The sequence below is a fragment of the Heptranchias perlo genome, chromosome 7 (assembly GCF_035084215.1).
Source record: "Heptranchias perlo isolate sHepPer1 chromosome 7, sHepPer1.hap1, whole genome shotgun sequence".
Classification (NCBI taxonomy): Eukaryota; Metazoa; Chordata; class Chondrichthyes; order Hexanchiformes; family Hexanchidae; genus Heptranchias; species Heptranchias perlo.
In genome coordinates this window covers 65,183,710-65,206,773 of record NC_090331.1, presented here as the reverse complement: position 1 = coordinate 65,206,773, position 23,064 = coordinate 65,183,710, and the positions used below count along the sequence as shown (strand labels likewise).

The 23,064-nt window shown below is 42.4% G+C and overlaps 2 protein-coding genes across 2 annotated transcripts in view; both read left to right on the top strand.

The window, feature by feature from the left end:
• tmeff2a (transmembrane protein with EGF-like and two follistatin-like domains 2a) overlaps nt 1–7,606 on the top strand; it is a 58,914-nt gene extending 51,308 nt beyond the window's left edge. The window contains exons 7-10 of the mRNA XM_067987761.1: nt 3,292–3,351; nt 4,847–4,973; nt 5,067–5,225; nt 6,557–7,606. Of these exons, the coding sequence (XP_067843862.1) occupies nt 3,292–3,351; nt 4,847–4,973; nt 5,067–5,225; nt 6,557–6,653 (443 nt within the window). The 3' untranslated portion in view covers nt 6,654–7,606. The remainder of the gene's footprint in view (nt 1–3,291; nt 3,352–4,846; nt 4,974–5,066; nt 5,226–6,556) is intronic.
• Nucleotides 7,607–14,581: 6,975 nt separating this feature from the next.
• On the top strand, nt 14,582–18,898 carry LOC137323807 (caveolae-associated protein 2-like). Its single transcript, XM_067987759.1, has 2 exons — nt 14,582–15,356; nt 17,270–18,898. Exons 1-2 carry the CDS (start codon nt 14,859–14,861, stop codon nt 18,071–18,073), a joined length of 1,302 nt encoding a protein of 433 aa, XP_067843860.1. The 5' UTR covers nt 14,582–14,858; the 3' UTR covers nt 18,074–18,898.
• The last annotated feature ends 4,166 nt before the right edge of the window (nt 18,899–23,064 follow it).

Below are 23,064 nucleotides of genomic sequence, written 5' to 3'. Positions count from 1 at the left end.
GGAGCAAGTGTCAGTGGGGGGACATTTAGGGAACAGCAATCTTAGTATCATAAGGTTTAGAATAGCTATGGAAAAGGACATGGACCACTGTAAAGTAAAAATACTCAATTGGAGGAGGGACAATTTCAGTGGGATGAGAACAGATCTGGCCCGGGTAGATTGGAATCAAAGATTGGCAGGCAAAACTGTAATTGGAAAATGGGCGGCCTTTAAGGAGGAGATGGTTCGGGTACATCTACGTACATTCCCACGAGGGAGAAAGGTAGGACAACTTAAGCCAGAGCCCCCTGGATGACAAAAGAGATAGAGAGTAAGATGAAGCAGAAAAAAGGGGGCGTATGACAGATATCAGGTTGATAATACAAGTGAGAACAAGGCTGAATATAGAAAGTTCAGAGGGGAAATGAAAAAGGAAATGAGAGGCAAAGAGAGAATATGAGAATAGACTGGCAGCCAACATAAAAGGGAATTCAGAAGTCTTCTACAGGCATGTAAACAGTAATCGGGTTGTAAGAGGAGGGATGGGACCAATTAAGGACCAAAAAGGAGATCTGTTCACGGAGGCAGAGGGCATGGCCGAGGTACTAAATGAGTACTTTGCATCTGTCTTTACCAAGGAAGAAGACGCTGCCAGAGTATCAGTAAAGGAAGGTGTAGTTGAGATACTAGATGGGCTAAAAATTGATAGAGGAGGTACTGGAAAGGCTAGTTATAATTAAAGTAGATAAGTCACCCAGTCAGGATGGGATGCATCCTAGGTTGCTGAGGGAAGTAAGGGTGGAAATTACGGAGATACTGGCCATAATCTTCTGAACATTCTTAGATACGGGGGTGGTGCAGAGGACTGGAGAATTGCGAATGTTACACCCTTGTTCAAAAAAGGGTGTAAGGATAAACCTTGTAACTACAGGCCTGTCAGTTTAACCTCGGTAGTGGGGAAATTTTTAGAAATGATAATCAGGGACAGAATTAGCAGTCACTTGGACAAGTGTGGATTGATCAGGGAAAGCCAACATGGATTTGTTAAAGGCATATCATGTTTAACTAACTTGGAAGAGTTTTTTGATAAGGACAATGCAGTTGATGTGGTGTATATGGACTTTCAAAAGGCGTTTGATAAAGTGCTGCATAATAGGTTTGTCATCAAGATTGAAGCCCATGGAATAAAAGGGGCAGTAGCAGCATGGATACAGAATTGGCGAAATAACAGGAAACAGAGCGTTGTGGTGAACGGTAGTTTTTCGAACTGGAGGGAGGTGTACAGTGGTGTTCGCCAGGGGTCGATACTAGGACCACTGCTTTTCTTGATATATATTAATGACTTGGTCTTGGGTGTGCAGGGCACAATTTCCAAATTTGCAGATGACACAAAACTTGGAAGTGTAGAGAACAATGAGGAGGATAGTGATAGACTTCAAGAGGATATAGACAGGCTGGTGGCATATGCGGACACGTGGCAGATGAAATTTAACGCAGAAAAATGCGAAGTGATACATTTCGGTAGGAAGAATGAGGAGAGGCAATATAAACTAGAGGGCACAATTCTAAAAGGGGTACAGGAACAGAGAGATCTGGGGGTATATGCCCACAAATCGTTGAAGGTGGCAGGGCAGGTTGAGAAAGCAGTTAAAAAAGCATACGGGATTCTGGGTTTATAAATAGAGGCATAGATTACAAAAGTACGGAAGCCATGATGATCCTTTATAAAACACTGGTTCGGCCACAACTGGAGTATTATGGCCACTTCTGGGCACCGCACTTCAAGAAAGATGTGAAGGCGTTAGAGAGGGTGCAGAAAAGATTTACTAGAATGATTCCAGGTATGAGAGACTTTAGTTACTTGGATAGACTGGAGAAGCTGGGCTTATTCTCCTTGGAATAGAGAAGGTTGAGAGGAGATTTGATAGAGGTATTCAAAATCATGAAGGGTCTAGACAAAGTAGATAGAGAGAAACTGTTCCCATTAGTGGAAGGGTCAAGCACCAGAGGACATGGATTTAAGGTGATTGGCAAAAGAACCAAAAGTGATATGAGGAAAAACTTTTTTACACAGTGAGTGGTTAGGATCTGGAATGCACTGCCTGAGGGAGTGGTGGAGGCAGATTCAATCTGGCTTTCAAAAGGGAACTGGATAAGTACTTGAAAGGAAAATATTTGCAGGGCTACGGGGATAGGGGCCAAATGGCCTCCTTCCGTGCTGTAACCTTTCTATGACTAACTTGATGGCAGAAGATAAGGAACAAAAATTAATCACTACTGAATTTCAGGCACTTGTCCCAAAATTACTGATCCTGACAAAATGTTTAGCACAGTTACACTTGTTTGATAGTTTGACAGAAATGTAAAGTTAAAAATGGCAATGAAATGATCTTACTTGTTCGAAATAAAATAATTACTGTAATAGTTATAGGTTCCTCACTATCATCAAAACTATATATATCCTGTAACACCTTTTTAACCTGACTCCCATAGAGAGATTTAGTCAGAATATATACAATATAACTTAAAAATCAACTCATCCTTCTCGACCCAGATTGCAGAGTCTTTCAAATCATGGAGTTCTAAACAAATATGATCATATAACAAGCAACAACATTCATATATCTGTATTATCTTCTAAATGGACAACTATTTTTGGAAATGCTAGTAAGCTAAGGATTCCCCAGGGGTAAATGTCATCAATCTTTGTGAGGTTGCTCAGAGTAGGGAGCAAAGCCATACATGGAAGGAGCTGGCTGCCTGGAGGATCAATCGTTGACTGTGTCCATGGAGATGTCCATAAATTCATTTGCTCTTCCTGATCAACAAAGGATAACGTGACTAACCTGCAAGGCGAAAAACAACAATTTTTAAAAAGCTACCTTTATGGAACACATCAATGCTCCAAGCATCCTCAACATCTTTTATTTGTAGCTAATGGCCTATCTTTATCAGGGAAAAATTTTCTGGAAAATTACCTTCCATAAAGTAGCAACTCCAATCTTACTAGTTTACACATGACTCAGAGGCCAGCGCATTACATTCAGAATAATTAATTTAGGAATGAGGCTTAAAGTGAAAGGCCTTTGTGTAAATGTTTAATTAACACATTGAGTTAAATAAAATGCCGGTCATTCCCTGTTGATTTTAACAGGGAAAATGTATAGCTTACTTTCCAAATGTTTACTAGTAGAGAGAACTAGTGGAAAGAGTCACAGGACAGAAATGTGTTATGTAATCATGCAGGTAGCATTCCCTCGTCGGGGGCAACTGCACTGTTGCTAAGTCAAATTTCCAACTTTCTTTGAACAGAGAATGTGACCACAGGTACAAAAACTGAAGATGGGCTTTATGCAAGAACTGATTACACAGGTAGGAATTTCAATATCAAACCCTTTTGAGGACCAGTAGCTTTTTCAGCAACAAACTTAAAAAAAAATTAAAGTTTTAAGTTTTTTTTTCTAATAATATTAGCACCTAGGAAACATCTGAGTTCTGTACATTTCCACAAGTTATGGTTTCTAAAATGAAAAATATTACAGCGTGTCACTTATTGTGATCTTTTCATGTCTGAGTGCAAAACTCAGCACTTAGCAGTTCTACAGCATTAAAGTAGTCATGTTATTCAAGAATTTTTTTTGCATTATGGCCTGCAAACAAGACAGATAAGAAAAGATGATCATTTTTAGGAATTTAAAATGTTCTCTGTGCTAAGTTGCTGCTCTTAGTCAGGGTGGCAGTGAGGGCATTACAGTTGGCCACAGTGAGCTAGAAAGGGAGAGAAATCAACAGGGTTCCTGTTTCTGATAGCTATGCAGTGACTGTAAAGGGCGAGAACAAGATCGGGTTTAAATGTGATGCCCTCCACGCTCACTGATTAGGTTTGCACATGAAGAATGGCCACTTGTGTGAGGTACTGGAGGACAACAGATATCTGTGGTGCTATCCCACAGCATGATTCAGCACCTTCAGGAGAGCAGTAGAGAAAGTTGGAGGGGAGGAGGGGAGGAGGGGGGGAACACACACCAATAGAACTGTAGTCAATCACTCAGTATTTTCATGGAAAAGCCAAGAACATCAAAGCTGGATTGCCTTTGCAATACTCAATTTCACAGCAGTTATATCTTGTTTTACTGCTATTTCACTTCTCTCTGAATTTCCTTTGCTGCAATTTATTCTACTTGTGCTCTGATCAATCTAATCTTGATGTCATGCTTTCTAAGGTGAGGTTCATACTGAGGAGAGGTTGAGTAGATTGGGACTCTGCTCATTGGAGTTCAGAAGAATGAGAGGCAATCTTATTGAAACATATAAGATTGTGAAGGGGCTTGATCGGGTGGATGCGGTAAGGATGTTCCCAAGGATGGGTGAAACTAGAACTAGGGGGCATAATCTTAGAATAAGGGGCTGCTCTTTCAAAACTGAGATGAGGAGAAACTTCTTCACTCAGAGGGTAGTAGGTCTGTGGAATTTGCTGCCTCAGGAAGCTACATCATTAAATAAATTTAAAACAGAAATAGACAGTTTCCTAGATGTAAAGGGAATTAGGGGTTACGGGGAGCGGGCAGGAAATTGGACATGAAGCTGAGTTCGGATCGGTCAAGGCCCTTTGGGTGGCGGAGTGGGCCCAGGGGCTGAGTGGCCGGGTCCTGCTCCTACTTCTTGTGTTCTTTAGATTTGAGGTTAGGATCAGATCAGCCATGATCTTATTGAATGGCGGAGCAGGCTCGAGGGGCCGATTGGCCTACTCCTGCTCCTATTTCTTATGTTCTTATGAACCCAACCCTGTCTAATCCATATAGAGTTCTTCCAACTCCAGTCTTCCATCATCTTTTATTTACTTCCTATTTTACATTTTATATTCCAGAAAAAAATGCCAATAAATTAGAAAAACCTGCCCGGGGACTATATATCCCATGTCCCAATCTCTTTGATGATCATTGTCTACATGGAAAATGTGAATACTTGATTAATAAACAGGAACCATCTTGCAGGTAATGTTTAAGACAAGACAGTAATGCTTCAAAGTTTTGTGATCTCTTTGTAAACATCAATTCATTTTCTATCCATTTATTCTCATTTTGCAGCTGCGAAGCAGGTTTTAAAGGACCACGCTGTGAACAAAAGGAGTTTAATGTTTTGTATGTAGTTCCTGGAGCTGGAAAACTTCAGTATGTCTTAATAGCATCCATCATTGGAGCTGTGCAGGTGGCCATCATTTTGGTTGTAGTTCTTTGCATAACAAGGTAATTTTAATCAGATAATTTCACCAAACAATTGTTAGTGAGTTTGATAGTCGGGCATTTCTCTGATAACTACTGTATCTTCTTGCACTGTCTAAGTGGGTGATGTCAATCTTTGGAATGAAGCACTGTCTAATTTCAGGCACCCAGGGTCAGCATCAAGCACTCTCACAGGCCCGGAGTTGTAGGAGGAGCTCTGCAATGTTCATATTAATCTGAGCTAGGCCGGGCCTGGCAAGCAGACTCCTTAGAGGCATCATTGAGGACACTGAGAAAGTGAAAGTAGCAGTATTGGGAAAAGCAGGCCTCTAAGGGAGTTATCAGTGCTTCAGCAGCAGCACACATTAAAATCAGTAGATTGAAGTAATTTCCGTTGCTTCCTCAGAGCATTGGAAATTTGAATTGCTGATTCGACTGCAAACATAGGCTACTGGTTTGCAGTTCTGTGTGGCCTGATTATTCTCAGTTCAAGGACTAAGGTTTGGGACTTCATGCAGGTTTGCTCTTTTGTAAAAGACCCCAAATGTTGGAAAAGTGAGACCTCACTTAATGATGCTTTTTTTCTGACTGAAATCAATATTGAAGCAGTTAAAACTGGATTGTATTTACATAGCAATGGGAACTGGTTCTGGTACAGTCCAAGAAGCATGTGGCAGGACCTGTCTTTCCTGTCTCCTGTATAAGACTCATTGAAAAAGAGCCATTGTTTACTTTGTGTGTTTGCTTAGCAGTTTATATAACATACATACAGGGTAAAAATAATCAGCCAGGATGTGTACTCCTGATCACCATGCAGTGATTCCTGCTGGAAAGTTTGTGTGTATGGGCAGTGGTGAGAACAGGTTTGGTCTTGGTTGTGATGTCTCCAGCACTGATAAGCTAGCCTACATTCACTGTGAACACTCACACATGAAGAATCACCCTAGAGCACGATGCTCGAAGACTGCAGATGTCCACAGAACTGAATAATGGTGCCTTACAAAAGGGCCTTGGTTCTTCACCTAGGTTACAATTATTCAAATTACTCATTTAGCTGAACAGGTGTGTCTCCTGCTCTGTTCACTTAAATTGCACCCATTGGATCAAAGATTAAAAATATATAGCACTGAGTATCAAGTTCACACATATACATGACTTTTTTGATTTACTTTATCTATATATATCAAAAAAGTCATGTATATGTTAAAAGACTTAAACTGCCTCCACAATACACAGGGGTTCTTAGCCATTTATTCTCAATTGGAAATGTGTTGCAAAAATATATAAACTGCTTTGAAGTAAAAGATAATTCTCCTACTCTATGAATAAGTAATATTTTTGTTTTCCATCTGCAGAAAATGTCCTAGGGGCAACAGAATTCAAAGACAGAAGCAAAACGCAACACATTACAGTTCCGACAACACAACAAGAGCATCAACAAGATTAATTTAAAAAAAGCATGATTGTACAGCTGCAAAAATAATTACACAAAGCTCGGACTATTGATTATCATACAAAATGGAACAACACATGTTGCCTTGCATTTGTGGTATACTACACCAATGAATACATATACTACAGTTATATTTGATTATGTCTGGATATATTTCAAATAGTATATACTGTCTTGATGTGTTTTTCTGTAATAAAAAATAAATGGTTAACGATTTATATCACAATATTGATTTAATTTGCACATGAAGTACTATACAGCTGGACTAATGGAAAATAAATACTTCTGTGATGTTTCTGAATTTTTTAAAGATGAAACGTGCTTTGGATTTTTTTTAAAAAGCAAGCGATTTGTAATGTTCAGTCAGATATTACCTATGTTAAGTAGAGAAAATGAGGATTCTATGCTGTTATTGAAAATTAATTTTGGGAAGCTATGAGCTAATGACCAAGAGGTTCTACCATAATTGTTTTAGTCACTTGTTACCAAGGCCAGTGAGCTTAAAAAACCTTATATTAGAAGGGCAATGCTATTTATCTGAATTCAGTAGTGTATACATGACAGTGTTACACACCATAACATTTAAAAAAAAAGTCAACAATCAGTTTAGACAGATATCCTAGAATAAGTGTCATTAGTGAAGTATCCTATTTTATATTGTGTGTGCTTATGCACTTGCATAACTCAAAATGCACCTTTTACATGAACACATTATGAACAACTTTTATCAATAAGTTATAGGTCACCGAGGCTGGTTAGTGAAAAACAATGGTTTAAATGTGTCGCATTGACCAAAGTGGTAGTAACTATAAAGGATCACACGCGTACTTTTTGATAATGACAAAGGATAATTAGGGCATTGTTTTGCTCTGTTATGGATCCTCATTTGAAATATACATTTCCAGTACTAACGTTTCATAAGATGACAAAAATAAAAATATTACTGCAGCAATAGGCAGTTCTGAATTGTTTTCTTAGTCTCTGTTTACTGTCACTGTATTCCCTAAAATATGCCTTCCCTCATTCTAGACTTGCTCGAAGCAATTGTGTAGCCTCAAGATTGTACATCATCTACTTAATGAATAGAGCCAACTAGACTGGTCCTGGACCTAGTGTCAGTGTGAGCAGAGCTTAACCGTAAGCACCACATGCTCTGGTGCATGCTTTGTGCGATGGAATACTCTCCACCTGCCTGGATGAGTGCAGCTCCAACAACACTCAAGAAGCTTAACACCATCCAGGACAAAGCAGCCCGCTTGATTGGCACCCCATCTACCACCTTAAACATTCACTCCCTCCACCACCGGCGCACCGTGGCTGCAGTGTGCACCATCTACAATATGCACTGCAGCAACTCGCCAAGGCTTCTTCAACAGCACCTCCCAAACCCATGACCTCTACCACCCTAGAAGAACAAGGGCAGCAGGTACATGGCAACACCATCCACCTGCACAGTCCCCTCCAAGTCACACACCATCCTGACATTGAAATAGATCGTCGTTCCTTCATCATCGCTGAGTCAAAATCCTGGCACTCCCTACCAAACAGCACTTTGGGAAAACCTTCACCACATAGACTGCAGTGGTTCAAGAAGGCGGCTCACCACCACCTTCTCAACGGCAGTTAGGGATGGGCAATAAATGCTGGCCTCGCCAGCGATGCCCACATCCCATGAATGAATAAAAAAAATCCTTTTCTATTACAGATGGGTGCCCAATTCTGGGAAAATGTGAATCAAGTTGCCCTCTTCTCCAGCAATGGGACCCAAACAATATCACCGACATGAGTCATGTGTGAGGAAGGCAAAATAACCACACTTGCCCTGCGCTGATTACATTATCTGTATCACCTTCTGTTTTCTTACTTGAAAGTATGCATATCTTACAGGTGAAATATACCTTTGCATCTCATATACCGTAGTAAAAATTATTTTGGTGGTCCAAGTTACCTGTAAAAATATTAAAACTGAGGTACTATTTGTATTGTTTCGAACATTAAGCATTACTGTACTCACTGATCCTAACTTGTGTGATTCACCGATCGCAAGTAATTTGACATTTCTACTGATCTCTTGATTTTAAAGGACACTACAAAATTATGTATAAATTTACAAGTGAAAAACACTGCTTTTTATGGAACTTTTGCACAAAGCATTTTGTATAATAGCCATAGTCAGTGTTTTTGATCAGGTAATGTTTATTGCTGATGCAGGTTTATCACTACATATGGGGGTGCAGGGCTGTGGGGCATTATAAAATATGCACTTTGTTCATTCTTCAAAATGACATGCAGTATGATTTTCATTAACTATAATGATAACCACTTGTTAATTAAAACTATAATCAAAAAAGTTAAGAACATAAGAACATAAGAAATAGGAGCAAGAGTAGGCCAATCGGCCCCTCGAGCCTGCTCCGCCATTCAATAAGATCATGGCTGATCTGATCCTAACCTCAAATTTAAATTCATGTCCAATTTCCTGCCCGCTCCCCATAACCCCTAATTCCCTTTACTTCTAGGAAACTGTCTATTTCTGTTTTAAATTTATTTAATGATGTAGCTTCCACAGCTTCCTGGGGCAGCAAATTCCACAGACCTGCTACCCTCTGAGTGAAGAAGTTCTTTCATAACTAAGATAAAATAACCAAAATTACACATAAATACTAATTAAAAATACACTGAACAACTGAAGTGACACTTAAGATCTAAAACTTAACTCAATATGGGTAAATGAAAATATCTTTGAAGCAGCAATTGCTTTGCTACAATTGACCTCAGCATTCCCAGGGGGAGGGAGGGGAAAAATCATCCGGTATTGTTGCTCTTGACCACTTTCTTTGCCCATTGCTGGAAAGTAGATCTGTACAACAGATGAAGACAGCATTGGGCTCAGTTGCGATGCCCCTCACTCGTGATTAAATAGCCTGCCAGTTCTCACTGCCTAAGCTCACACATGATGAATGGCCATTTAGGAAAAGTGCCAAACTGTAACGGGCACTCATGGAATTGTATCCCTGCATTAGTCATTAGTTTTAGTGGAGGAAGAGGGAAACTGCAATTCCATGTCAGTTGGAGTCTGATTTTTTTTAAATGAAACACACACACATTCTTGCAACATCAACAACTTGCATTTATAAAATGCCTTTAATGTAGTAAAACGTCCCAACGCACTTCAGAGGAGTGTTATCAAACAAAATCTGTCACAGCCACATAAGGAGATATTAGGACAGGCTTGGTCAAAGAGGTAGGTTATAAGGAGCGTCTTAAAGGAGGAGAGCGAGGCGGAGAGGTTTAGGGAGGGAATTCCAAAGCTTGGGGCCTCGGCAGCTGAAGGCACGGTCGCCAATGGTGGAGCGATTAAAATCGGTGAGGCACAAGGGGCCAGAATTGGAAAAGCGCAGAGATCTCGGAGGGTTGTAGGGCTGAAGGAGGTTACAGAGATAGGGTGAGGCCAGGCCGAGGAGGGATGTGTAAACAAAGATGAGAATTTTAAAATTGAGGCGTTACACACACAAATGCACACACCCTGTCTATCGCCGTCATTGCCTGTGTGTCTTCCATTTTTTAAAAATCCCTTCCAATTTTCTCCTTTGCTTTACTGACAGTACTGACTAATTGTAAACAATTTTACAACACCAAGTTATAGTCCAACGATTTTATTTGAAATTTACAAGCTTTAGGAGGCTTCCTCCTTCCTCAGGTAAATGTCAGGAACTCCTCGAAGCCTACGCATTTATAAATCACAGAACAATACATGGTGATTACAGATAGTCTTTGCAACTGCCCGTTGCCAAGGCAATCACAGTGTTCAGACAGAGAGGTGTCACCTACAGAGCCCCCGAATATACAGTCAACAAAAAAAAACAAAAAGCAAACAGAAAAAAAAGAGAGAGGCAGAAACATCCAGAAGGCAGAGAAAGCCAGCAAATGACCCGTTATATTAAAAACAGATAACATTTGTTCGCTGGTGGGGTTACGTGTAGTGTGACATGAACCCAAGATCCTGGTTGAGGCCGTCCTCATGGGTGCGGAACTTGGCTATCAATTTCTGCTCGACGATTTTGCGTTGTCGTGTGTCTCAAAGGCCGCCTTGGAGTACGCTTACCCGAAGGTCGGTGGCTGAATGTCCCCGACTGCTGAAGTGTTCCCCGACTGGGAGGGAACCCTCCTGTCTGGCAATTGTTGCGCGGTGTCCGTTCATCCGTTGTCGCAGCATCTGCATGGTCTCGTCAATGTACCATGCTCTGGGGCATCCTTTCCTGCAACGTATGAGGTAGACAACGTTGGCTGAGTCACAGGAGTATGAACCATGCACCTGGTGGGTGGTGTCCTCTCGTGTGATGGTGGTATCTGTGTCGATGATCTGGCATGTCTTGCAGAGGTTACCGTGGCAGAGTTGTGTGGTGTCGTGGACGCTGTTCTCCTGAAAGCTGGGTAATTTGCTGCGAACGATAGTCTGTTTGAGGTTGGGTGGCTGTTTAAAGGCGAGTAGTGGAGGTGTTGGGATGGCCATAGCGAGGTGTTCGTCGTCATTGATGACATGTTGAAGGCTGCGGAGAACATGGCGTAGTTTCTCCGCTCTGGACGACGAAGGGTACTCTGTTGGTTGCATCCCGTGTTAGTCTTCTGAGGAGGTCTATGCGATTTTTCGCTGTGGCCCGTCGGAACTGTCGATCGATGAGTCGAGCGTCATATCCCGTTCTTACTAGGGCGTCTTTCAGCGTCTGTAGGTGTCCATCACGTTCCTCCTCGTCTGAGCAGACCCTGTGTATTCGCAGGGCCTGTCCATAGGGGATGGCCTCTTTGACGTGGTTAGGGTGGAAGCTGGAAAAGTGGAGCATCGTGAGGTTGTCCGTGGGCTTGCGGTAGAGTGAGGTGCTGAGGTGCCTGTCTTTGATGGAGATTCGTGTGTCCAAGAAAGAAACTGATTCTGAGGAGTAGTCCATGGTGAGCTTGATGGTGGGATGGAACTTGTTGATGTTATCGTGTAGTCTCTTTAGTGATTCTTCGCCGTGGGTCCATAGAAAGAAAATGTTGTCGATGTATCTGGTGTATAGCTTTGGTTGGAGGTCCTGTGCAGTGAAGAAGTCCTGCTCGAACTTGTGCATGAAAATGTTGGCGTATTGGGGTGCAAATTTGGTCCCCATGGCTGTTCCGTGTGTTTGGGTAAAGAACTGGTTATTGAAGGTGAAGACATTGTGATCCAGGATGAAGCGGATGAGTTGTAGGATGGCGTCTGGAGATTGGCTGTTGTTGGTGTTGAGTATTGCAGGAAAGGATGCCCCAGAGCATGGTACATTGGCGAGACCATGCAGACGCTGCGACAACGGATGAACGGACACCGCGCAACAATCGCCAGATAGGAGGGTTCCCTCCCAGTTGGGGAACACTTCAGCAGTCAGGGACATTCAGCCACCGACCTTCGGGTAAGCGTACTCCAAGGCGGCCTTCGAGACACACGACAACGCAAAATCGTCGAGCAGAAATTGATAGCCAAGTTCCGCACCCATGAGGACGGCCTCAACCGGGATCTTGGGTTCATGTCACGCTACACGTAACCCCACCAGCGAACAAATGTTATCTGTTTTTAATATAACGGGTCATTTGCTGGCTTTCTCTGCCTTCCGGATGTTTCTGCCTCTCTCTCTGTTTTTTTTTCTGTTTGTTTTTTTGTTTTTTTTTGTTGACTGTATATTTGGGGGCTCTGTAGGTAACACCTCTCTGTCTGAACACTGTGATTGCCTTGGCAACGGGCAGTTGCAAAGACTATCTGTAATCACCATGTATTGTTCTGTGATTTATAAATGCGTAGGCTTCGAGGAGTTCCTGACATTTACCTGAGGAAGGAGGAAGCCTCCGAAAGCTTGTAAATTTCAAATAAAATCGTTGGACTATAACTTGGTGTTGTAAAATTGTTTACAATTGTCAACCCCAGTCCATCACCGGCATCTCCACATCAGTACTGATTAATACAGAGGTGCAGTTCCATGGGTGCCAGTTGACCAACACAGGGCAGACATACAATCAATGACAGGGAGAAACAAGCAGACACACAGTCAATGATACGGACAGGCAGCCAGACACACACACACAGTCAATGACAGGGACAGACAGGCAGACACACACACACAGTCAATGACAGGGACAGACAGGCAGACACACACACAGTCAATGATAGGGACAGACAGGCAGACACACACACCATCAATGACAGGGACAGACAGGCAGACACACACAGTTAATGACAGGGACAGACAGGCAAACACACACAGTTAATGACAGGGACAGACAGGCAGACACACACAATGACAGGGACAGGCAGACACACACACAGTCAGACACAGCGATATACAGAGTGTAAATGAGATTGGCACAGAAAGCCTTCACTCACTGTTGGCTGGAGCTCATCCATTTTAATGCATCATCGTTCGTTAAAACAAAACATGATGAATCCTGTCAAATCACCTTAAAAGAGGAGCTGTAACACTATAAAAAGGTCGTGTTCTTCAAAGGTAAATTTGTTTATAAAGCTCAAGAATATCTGTCATGAACAATTGCTCAAGCAGAGGAGATAAATGCAGGGTTGTGCCTATGAAGGGATTAACCAGCCAAGAGCATATGTTGCTGGTGAAGAAAATCCTGTTTACTGCTATTTGTCTGCCATCTGACAACCACAGTACATGGAAACCAATTGTGTAAACACAGGCAAGTGTGCACGTTTGTATGTGAGGAAGGAGGTATGGACTGTTGCAGCCTGGATGACACATTACACAATTAATGTAACTACATTAGCTATTCGTTTTGTTCCAATAAATCACAGTTTCAAAGTCATTATTTTCAACAACAATGATAATTCGTTTCCAAGTGTTGTACTGAGTACTAGTTGAATGTGGCTGTTTGCCAAACACGCTCCCCGACTTATGCCAGCACGTCTATCGTCTTTGGGTTCTGACCTGAAAGGTCTTCACACCTGCTGAGTGTTGCCAGCATTTTCTTTCAGATTTCCAGCATTTGCGGTATTTTGCTTTTCACTGTCACAAGTACTTGTCTTGGATCAATGCAACAATGACATGTGGAATATATCCCGTGAGTAAGGTCATGGGAACTTTTCTAGGCACCTATGTGGAAAGGTGCGTGCTGTCGCAACTAAAACGGGAGGTCGGTGGCTTGTTGACAGTGTGGAGTGCAAAGTAGTTTCATTAAAAGTAAGTTTGCAATCAATGAATGCTAAGCGTGAAACACAGTGTACGCGGCTGGATGAGCACAGAGTGTATGAAGTGCTGAAAACTAGAGGTACTTTGGTAAACTGTTCCGAACACATTACATCACGGGCTAAACATGCCACCAGGTCCCTCCCTCCCTCCCACCCGTGTCAAGCGTTTGGACGCAAGGAGTCTGCCGCCACCTGGAGGAGACCTTTAAACACACTAAAGCTATCTCGGTCCAACCTCCAGACAAGTGTTAGCGAGGCGCTGCAACTTCTCGGCACCTTTGAAAAAACACGAGTTCCCAATCTTTATTTTCAGTTCGGACTTTTATCACATGATTCCATAGTGCAAAGTTTGCATTTTGTGAGAGATTTTATTAAAAAAAAGAAATAAGCAGATTTTATCCTATTGCAACCAGCTATTTTTAAAGTTCGTTTTGCAGGGCGGTGCATGTACAGTGTGTATAGAGGTCACCGATGTGTGTAATGTCTGGGTGTCCTGTGAATAGCGGGAGGCGCGGCGAATCCCCGGTACATTCGCCCAATTTAAGAGGCGAGGACAGCGTCCAGGAAAACCCAGGCGTCACATCGGCGCTTCCCCACTTTCTATCTGCAGCCAATAGCAGCGGCGGGAGTGGGGCCAGACTCCCGATGATTTGCTTTCGCAGGATCCAGGCGTTTTGCAAAATGTTATGGCATTTATGGAAAAAAAAATCATCTCAAGGGAAAGCCCAACCCCCCGCGTCCAACGAGGCACGGTTACTGGCGGACACGTATTGCTCTGGAGCTTTGAGTTTTCCGTAACTAGGTCGCTTGCGAGGCGACTGTGGAAAGTTTCAATAAACAGCCCCAGGGGAAGGAGGAAGCCGAACTGAACCGAGCCGAGGGAGGGGTGCGAATTTAAAGTCTTTGCAGAAGGAAGCAAACACTGAAGGAAGCACAGTCGAGATAGCGCAGGGAGAGGGAGGGGAAATAAAAGTTTGTGGAGATTGTCAAGATGGGAGAAGACGGAGTGCAAGCGGAGAAAAGTAGCGCCGAGGCCGTCCAGGGAGTCACGGAGCCCAGCCCGCCACCCAGCCCCAGCCTGGAATCCAGCACGTCTCCGAGCCCGGGTCCCGGCCACGCTGCCGGGCCGATCTCGACCGAGTCGATGCGGGAGGGCTCGCAGGTTAACGCCATCACGGTGCTGGCTCTCCTGGACAAGCTAGTCAACATGCTGGACACGGTGCAGGACAACCAGAAGAAGATGGAGCACCGGCAGATCGAGGTGGAGAGCTCGGTGAAGGGCATCCAGAGCGACATCACCAAACTGTCCAAGAGTCACAGCACGACCAGCAACACCGTCAACAAGCTGCTGGACAAATCGCGCAAAGTCAGCAACAACGTCAAGGAGATGCGGGAGCGCCTGGACAAGCAGACGGTGCAGGTGAAGAAGTTGGAGACCAACCAGGCGCAGCTGCTGAAGAAGAACAACTTCCGAGTGTTGATCTTCCAGGTAAGAGGGGTTGGGGGAGCCGCCGCCTCGGTGCAAAGGGCGGCTCGTTGCGTCCGTCACCGAGACACTTTGCAATTAACAGAATCATGCTCAACATAAAACGGTGTTTATTGAGCAGCTACAAAAAGTATTGCTGCAGACTTGTTAAAGTGTTTCACATCGAAATGAAAACTGTCAGTGGTAGATTGACAGTCAGTGGCAGACCCACTGACTGCAAAACTCCATTACTGTGACTTACTTCTTGTCTGCATGTTTCAGAAATTAACATGCACTTGGTGTTTTACAGTTGGAGTTGTTTACACATTGCATTAGCCCAGCCCTTTAGATCCATAATTGCCTGATCTGGACACAAACTTCTTTTTAAGGATTACAAGTGATAAACATAACGTGTAATATGTTGCATATTTGGGTCTTGAAATCATTTATATCCGTTCGGTGAAAGCTGCAAAACATTTGTTATTTCGCACGGCTTCTACTTTGAAAGAATTATCACAACACAGTCTGTTTTCCCTCCTCACATAATATGTTTGAAGTTGCTAGCAGTTTAACCATCACCGTCCCCGCCCTATCTAATGTATCTTGATGGGATTAGAGGAATGCACTTTCAGGTCCTTATATCGCGGACTGATCTCTGTTTCCGTTGTGTGAGCAGGTATGGGGTGGGGTGTGTCGGGCAATTTGCAGTGAAAACATTTCTGTTCGTCCAGTAAGAGGGCGGGTTGTGCTGTGCTGTGCTGTAACCTCACTGACCCCGAGCCCAGTGCTCTGCCTTTTTTCGGGAAGGGTGGGACGGGGTTGGATCGCAAAGCATTAAAGTATGCAATCTTCCTGCCTGAAACTGTACACCTCAAAATAGCTTTTAAAATGCACTCCAAATTCATAGAATTCATTTGGTGTTTGTGAAAATGATTCGTTTTAAGTTTCACGGGACTGTGTAAGTTTTCATCATCCATTTGACCGAGATTGTAGGGGAATGAGTCACAACACGGGTATTTTTCCCAATTTAAATAACTCTGGGGGGACGTTTATTTTAGATTTCCAGCAGTCGCAGTTATTTTGCTTTTGATTTCTTGGACCTTGATAGCGTTCCAGATTTGATTTTGAAGAAAATGTATATTAAAATACCCTATGTCATAACAAGAATTACCTACCAGTTTACGTTGCGAATTGTACTTGCCTTTCAAGCGTAGCTTTTATCAACACGGCCTTAATTCGTAGATTAAACGATCGGCTTACATCTGTAGGTTAATAAAGTATAAGGTTCGGATTAACGTTGAGCTATTAGGTACCATCAACCTGCAACGAGAGTGCTTGGAAATTGGGGGGGGGGGGGAGAAGAGACCGGGCCAACATATATGAAGTCAACAGAAGAAAAGTACATTTTAAATGAAGAACAATTACAACAAATGACAGCCAATTTTATCTTTCAGTATTGACGAATTTCGAATTTCCTCTGATTCTGTTGACTAACTAGACTTTTGGATTTTGGATTATGGTCCTCAAACTTTCGATCGTCATTTGTTAGTGCTTAACAGAGTCGCACTCGGCACCTGCTTACATTTCCCAATGAAATCAAATTTGCGTTAATTCTGAAAAAAATAAGTTTATACTAGCCTTACTCTGAAATTCACACATATCCCCAGGTTAATGTGCTCATAATTAAAGTCAGTTTCATTTTCCCTCAGTTTTCTGGAGTGTATTTTTTAAATCAGTTATAAAGTAGTTCAGTTGCTTTTTTGAACACCTTTAAGCAATAAATATAGAGCCAGCTGGGTGTTAATAAAAAGCAAAACAGTGAAACGCTAAAAAGGAGCAGTTTTGTTCAGTTAATTTTTAAAAAAACAGCCATAGTTTTGCTTAAGTTTATGGGATAGTGTGCAACTGTTGATTTTAAACTTGGTGAATGATTGCAGGAGGAAGCAGAGATCCCTGCCAACCTTTTTGTTGAAAAGCCAAAAGCAGACGCGGCGGAGGAGGAACGTGTGGACGAGAACAAAGCCGTGGAAGATACCCCTCCATCACTGGAGCTGTCCTCGGACGAAGACATCCACGAGGGTGAGGACAACGAAGAGATACATGATGGAGAAAAATCTGAAAAGCTGGAACAATCCAGGGCTGCGAAAATCAAGAGATCAAGTATGAAAAAAGTAGACAGCATCAAGAAGGCATTTTCCCGCGAGAACATTGAGAAAAGGATGAATAAGTTCGGCACAAAGATTGTGTCTCCCGAGAGACGAGAGAAGATTAAGAAGTCGCTCACCCCGAGTCAACAGAAGCAGCAGTCGGCTAAGTCCTCCAGCTTCAAAGTAACACCCATGACTTTCAAGGTGAAAAAGGTTAGGAATGGGGAGACACCTCCGCAGAGCCCCAGTGACACAGTGGTCACGTTGGAAGCCGACCCGTCGAGTCCTGCTGAAGACAGCTTGTTCCCCGAAGTGCATTTGGAAATAACCCCCAGCTCTTTAGCAGCTGAAGAAGTTAAAGAGACAGCAGAAAAGGCAGAAGAGGAAATAAAAGAGGTGGAACCTGCGACGGAAAGCAGTAACGACCAGGGCGTTGTGATGAAGGCGGAAAGCATAGAGGAGGCCGAGACCTTACTGGAGGGCCTCCCTGAAGACCAGCAAAAAGACCAAGCAAAACGCCCACAGTCAGATATAGAGCTACACATCGAGGAGACAGACGAGCCCGCTGTATTGCAGATACAGCAAACAGCCTAAACCCCCCTAGAGCGTGACCCAATGAACCTCCATTTATATACAAAAATCGTGCGTGTGATAGGTATTATTAGCTACTGTAACCCTATGGGGAGTTCACAGCTAGGCAAGAGGGACTGAAGCATGTTGGGGAAGGGAAGGCGAAAGTGAAAAGATAGAAAGTAACAGTGGGATAAGATCAAATGCCACTGGGATATGTTTATACAATTGTATATTTGATGGTATTTGGCGAGGAAGCAAAAATGGCTTTGAAATCTTCTGGACAAAGTTTGTATTACTTGCATTTTATACTTGCAGGTATGTATGAAAGTTGTAGAACAGAAACCAAGACAATTTACATTTTAATTATTTGAACTGTACCTGTTTCATACACATACAAATGCCCTATTTTGATTTATATCTGTAAACTATTTAGATAGATGTCAATTTTCTAAAAGAAAAACTGAAAAGAATCGTGCATAAAACTGGTGAACTCAAAGAAACCTTGACTGAAAAGGAAAAAGTACAGCCTCTACTCCCTGTACAAATGTAAACAGTTCAGCTATACTGGTGCCAAGAGATGTCATTTCATGGCCTGTGTAACGCGGATGAATTCCAGCTTCTTTCACCCTTTATTGCCAATTGAGGAAAGTTTTTCTGAGACCACGTGCCACAATATATATATATATATATATTCTAATTGTCTTCACTTATAATATAATGCTTGGTGAACATTCTTCTTCAGTTATTTTCTTGTTTGCTATTAAATGAAATTAAAGCCAAAAAATGTTTTATAACCATAACTAAATATCCAAGCCTGAAGAGTAAATAAAAAGAATTAAAAGTGGATTTCTGCCTACTATTCCTTGTTACGAACATCACATAATCGACCATTAATAATATTGTGGTAATTGGCCATTGTTTATTTCAAACACAGTGCAAAATATATATCTTCCTGCATTCATGCTTAATTCCTTTAGGTGGTTGCGCCTGTTATCCTGATTAATTGACTATCACATTTCAAGCATGGTGAGTCTGATGGTGACGAGCAGAATACTTATGTACTTATGAGTACATACCAATGACGGTTTGGGCACTGATGCACATCTCCAAGAGGTGGATGGTGTAAAATAGTGTTTATTTGCCAGCATTTCTATGTAACAGAAAAGATAGTGTCTACAAGGGGTGATTGCCAAAACAGGATACTAATTCCTACTAGGGTCACACATTAATAACAACTGTATTCCTCCACCTGTCAGTAAAAGCTGAAATTTGACCGTAACATTAAGTTTCACTCTGTGAAACTGCCAGATGGGTGTTGCAGATTCTGACTAACTGGGGCAGCATATGGTTATGAGTGAGCATTTCATTTTTTAGCTTCCTCTCCATTTGTAGGTAACATTGTGATTACATCGTTATGGATAAGGAAATATGTTCTACCTTTTAGTGGTGAACAAAAACAACAACTTGTATTAGTGCCTTAACTTAGAAAAAGCGTCACAGGGCCTTCACAGATTATAAAGGAAAAATGGACAGGGACTCAGAGACGGAGTTATTAGGAGGGGTTACCAAAAGCTTGGTGAAAGAGATGGGTTTTAAGGAGGGTTTTAAAGGAGGCGGAGGGGTTGGGCGGGGTGGGGGGGGGGGGGGGGGGAAGTGTTCCTAGAGCCGTGGAGGGCTGAAGGTAATAGCTGGTGGGGCATTAGGCCAGAACCTGACTTGAGAGTTCTGCGGAGATTGTAGGGCTGGAGGTGGTTACAGAGATAGGAAGAAATGAGGCCATCTCGGGATTTATAGGATGAAAATTTAAAATTGGAGGTGTTGGGCGTCCCGGAGCCAACATAGGTCAGCAAGGACAGGGGTGACAGGTGAGCGGGACTTGGTGCTGGATAGAAAGGAACAGTGATCAGAGAAAACAAGTATGACATGAAGATAATGAAGTGCTACAGATCGATCCAGATTATTGTTCGCAGTGTTTAATTTGTAGAATTGTGTGTCACAAGTCATTTTGAATAGATGACTGCTAATGTAAAGGTTGGTATCCGGGGTGATTCATTGTCACACCACTGTAGTGCAAAGGATCATTTATACCTATAAATGGAAAGCTCTTCTCTAAGCCTCGTACAGAGTAACAGTGCCACCTACTGATCGAGCTACACATTTCACCATTAATGTTAAGTTAATGTCCTGAGAGCCCGAGGCAACAGCAATGTTTAAAGTTGCATATTATTTTTTACAAAAACATTCTATATGGAGCATCGTGTTTTATGTATAAATTAGCAAATCATCCCAGACTAGCCCCATACCCTTGAATCCTATAATTAAAAACACCTTTGACTGGCTGGTTTCTAGTTAATTTATTAGTGTGCCCTAGGTTTGTCTGGGAAATTTGGTCAGCACGACATTAGAGAATCAACATACATTTCTATAGAATGGAGAAATACAGGCGTTCGCCCGAGTTCCCAATTTTAATTGTATCGCAACAGGAAGCAGCAAATGAGCGCGAGTTAACTTCTTACAGGGCTGGAATATCAGAGGCAGAACCTTTCCTGCCCACTTGCACATACATACCTCCTCACATTGGGAGTCGCCTGGAGCAGTAGGTGATGGGCAGCATGAGGAGACAAAGGAAGACGAGCAACTAGCAATCTTACGCCAGGTTTTTTTTTATCCAACTTCTCTTAACTACATGAAAGAAAAACATTGTCATTGATCAACGTATGATCAAAGGTCCTGGTTCCACTCGAAAGTACTTCTTCCTCTTCAAAGGGTTCTAGATCCACAATACCTAATGCAGTCGTGAAATCTATTAGACCAGGTATGATCAACTGACCAATAGCAACTTGCATTTATATAACGCCTTTAATTTAGAAAAAAAATCCCAGGGCACTTGACAGAGGCGTAATCAGAAAACAATGGACGCCAAGTTTTATTATTTAATCTTGTTTCTTGGTGTGAGTGGAGAACACCGATTCTCTTTTGTTGGGTGGAAGCACGCTGGTTTCTGGTGGTTGTGAATTTAAGCCAGTGAGTTTTCAAACTTTTCTTTGTGGGAGAAAACTGCATATATTTCTGCAGACCTTGTCCTAAAAAACTCCAAAAGATAGCACGATCTGCCTCGGGGTTGTTGGTGCAATCACTAGAGTAAATGTCTTATTATTAACAACAGAACATTGCGCTTATCAAGAGGCAGAGGGAAAGGTGAAATGCAGAACTTGGTGTCAGATGCTATTGGTATCAATACAGGTTCTGTAATACGGGTGTAGCATACTCATCGCAATACCTAAACCTCATTTATTGGTGGTGGGAACTCCTGCCCAACAGAAAATGTATATATTTGACGTTCCTTGCCCTGCATACTATCACTAGCCATACATTTTAAGAACTGATGCAAGTCACTCCAGCTGTCAAAAACCTTATTTGAGGCCGAGTGAACCAATGAGCTGCGAGGCAGAGCATTTGGTGACCTGCTGCCCTCTAGTGATCGTCTGGAATAAATTAGTAGTGACGCTCACATTGTAACAAAATACTCACCCCTACTACTTTACACCAGTAGCCAGCCTGCGCCTGGAGTGCTCTGTGAATTACAGATGCGCCAACAGAAATGTAAGATTTCACGTTGGGTAGGGCCTTTAGTACACGCTTACAGATTCCCCAAGGGTCCATGGACCCCAACTTGAAAAATACCCGCAAGTTTGAACTCTTATCGAGCAAGGATAGGGCAGTGCAAGGGGAGCGGGTTTGCTGCAGCACTAGATTCCCCTTGGCCGGATGTGAAGGCGATGTCCTTAAATGTGCGTGATACAATCCTATTGCACCAAACAACTTGCATTTACGTAGCGCTCGTTGGGTGAAACATGGCTGGGTGCTTTCCGAAGGTGAACACCGATCAGAGGCAAAGGCACGGACAAAGAAGTAGGGTTTAATAAGGCTGTGGAAGACCGGGAGGGTAAGGAAGATAGAAAGTTGAACATTAGGATTAAGAGTAGGCCATTCAATCCCTCTACCTTGCTCTGCTATTCAATTAGATCATGGCCGATCTGTACCTCAACTCCATTTGCCAACTTTGGCTCTATATCTTGACACCTTTACCGAATAAAAGATTGCTTGGAAGCAAATTTCAGGGAGCAGGGACATAATAACTGAATTCACCCTCAAGAGCAAATCTAATGCCACGTTACCTCAAGAGCTGTATCCGCCCCTGCCAATTCCGCTTCAACAAGCCACTTCTTTAAACATTTCATTGAGTTATCTTGGATTAAATATTTTCAAGTAAAAGGCAGCGAAGTAGATAAAGGGATGGGGAAGAAAAATGAAGATTGCCCCTGTCTCACTAGTGTAATGGTTCCCTTACCAAATACAGTAAGTACATTATTTTCAGGTTTGTTAATAAACTTGCTCAAGAGTAAAATCGTTTTTGAGGGTTCTGAAGAATTTCTGCTGATATTTCAGTCTGTACAGACCTAAATAGTATTGAGCCCTAAAAACAAGATGGAATATGTACATATAGCCAAGGCCTCATCCCTTCCTCCCTGTAACCTCCTCCAGCTCTATAACCCTCTAAGATCTGTGTTTCTCCAATTCCGGCCTTTGGTGCATCCCTGATTTCCTTCACTCCACCATTGGCTATGCCTTCAGCTGCATAGACCCTCAACTCTGGAATTCTCTCCCTAAAGCTCTCTGCCATTGTCCCCTCCTTTAAGACGCTCCTTAAAACCTACCTCTTGGACCAAGCTTTTGGTCACCTGTCCTAATATCACCTTATGTGGCTGAGTGTCAAATTTTGTTTGATAACTCTGGAGTCAAGTGCCTTGGGTCGTTTCACTACGTTAAAGGCGCTATATAAATGCAAGTTGCTGTTGTGTATATATATATATATATATTTTAAAAAATCAGAAAAAATATCTGGACAACATTAACCTATTTTTTTTAAAGGCACAGGGAAGACAAAATAACATATTCTACCTAATGTGATCTTTAAAATTGTAGCTACTTTAAGGAAGTGTGAACTGACA

What these genes read in the sequence shown, in the direction of transcription:
- LOC137323807 (XM_067987759.1), top strand. Translation starts at nt 14,859, where the DNA reads ATGGGAGAAGACGGAGTGCAAGCGGAGAAAAGTAGCGCCGAGGCCGTC. An exon ending in TCCGAGTGTTGATCTTCCAG is followed by an intron (nt 15,357 to 17,269) that starts GTAAGAGGGGTT and finishes GAATGATTGCAG; the next exon opens with GAGGAAGCAGAGATCCCTGC.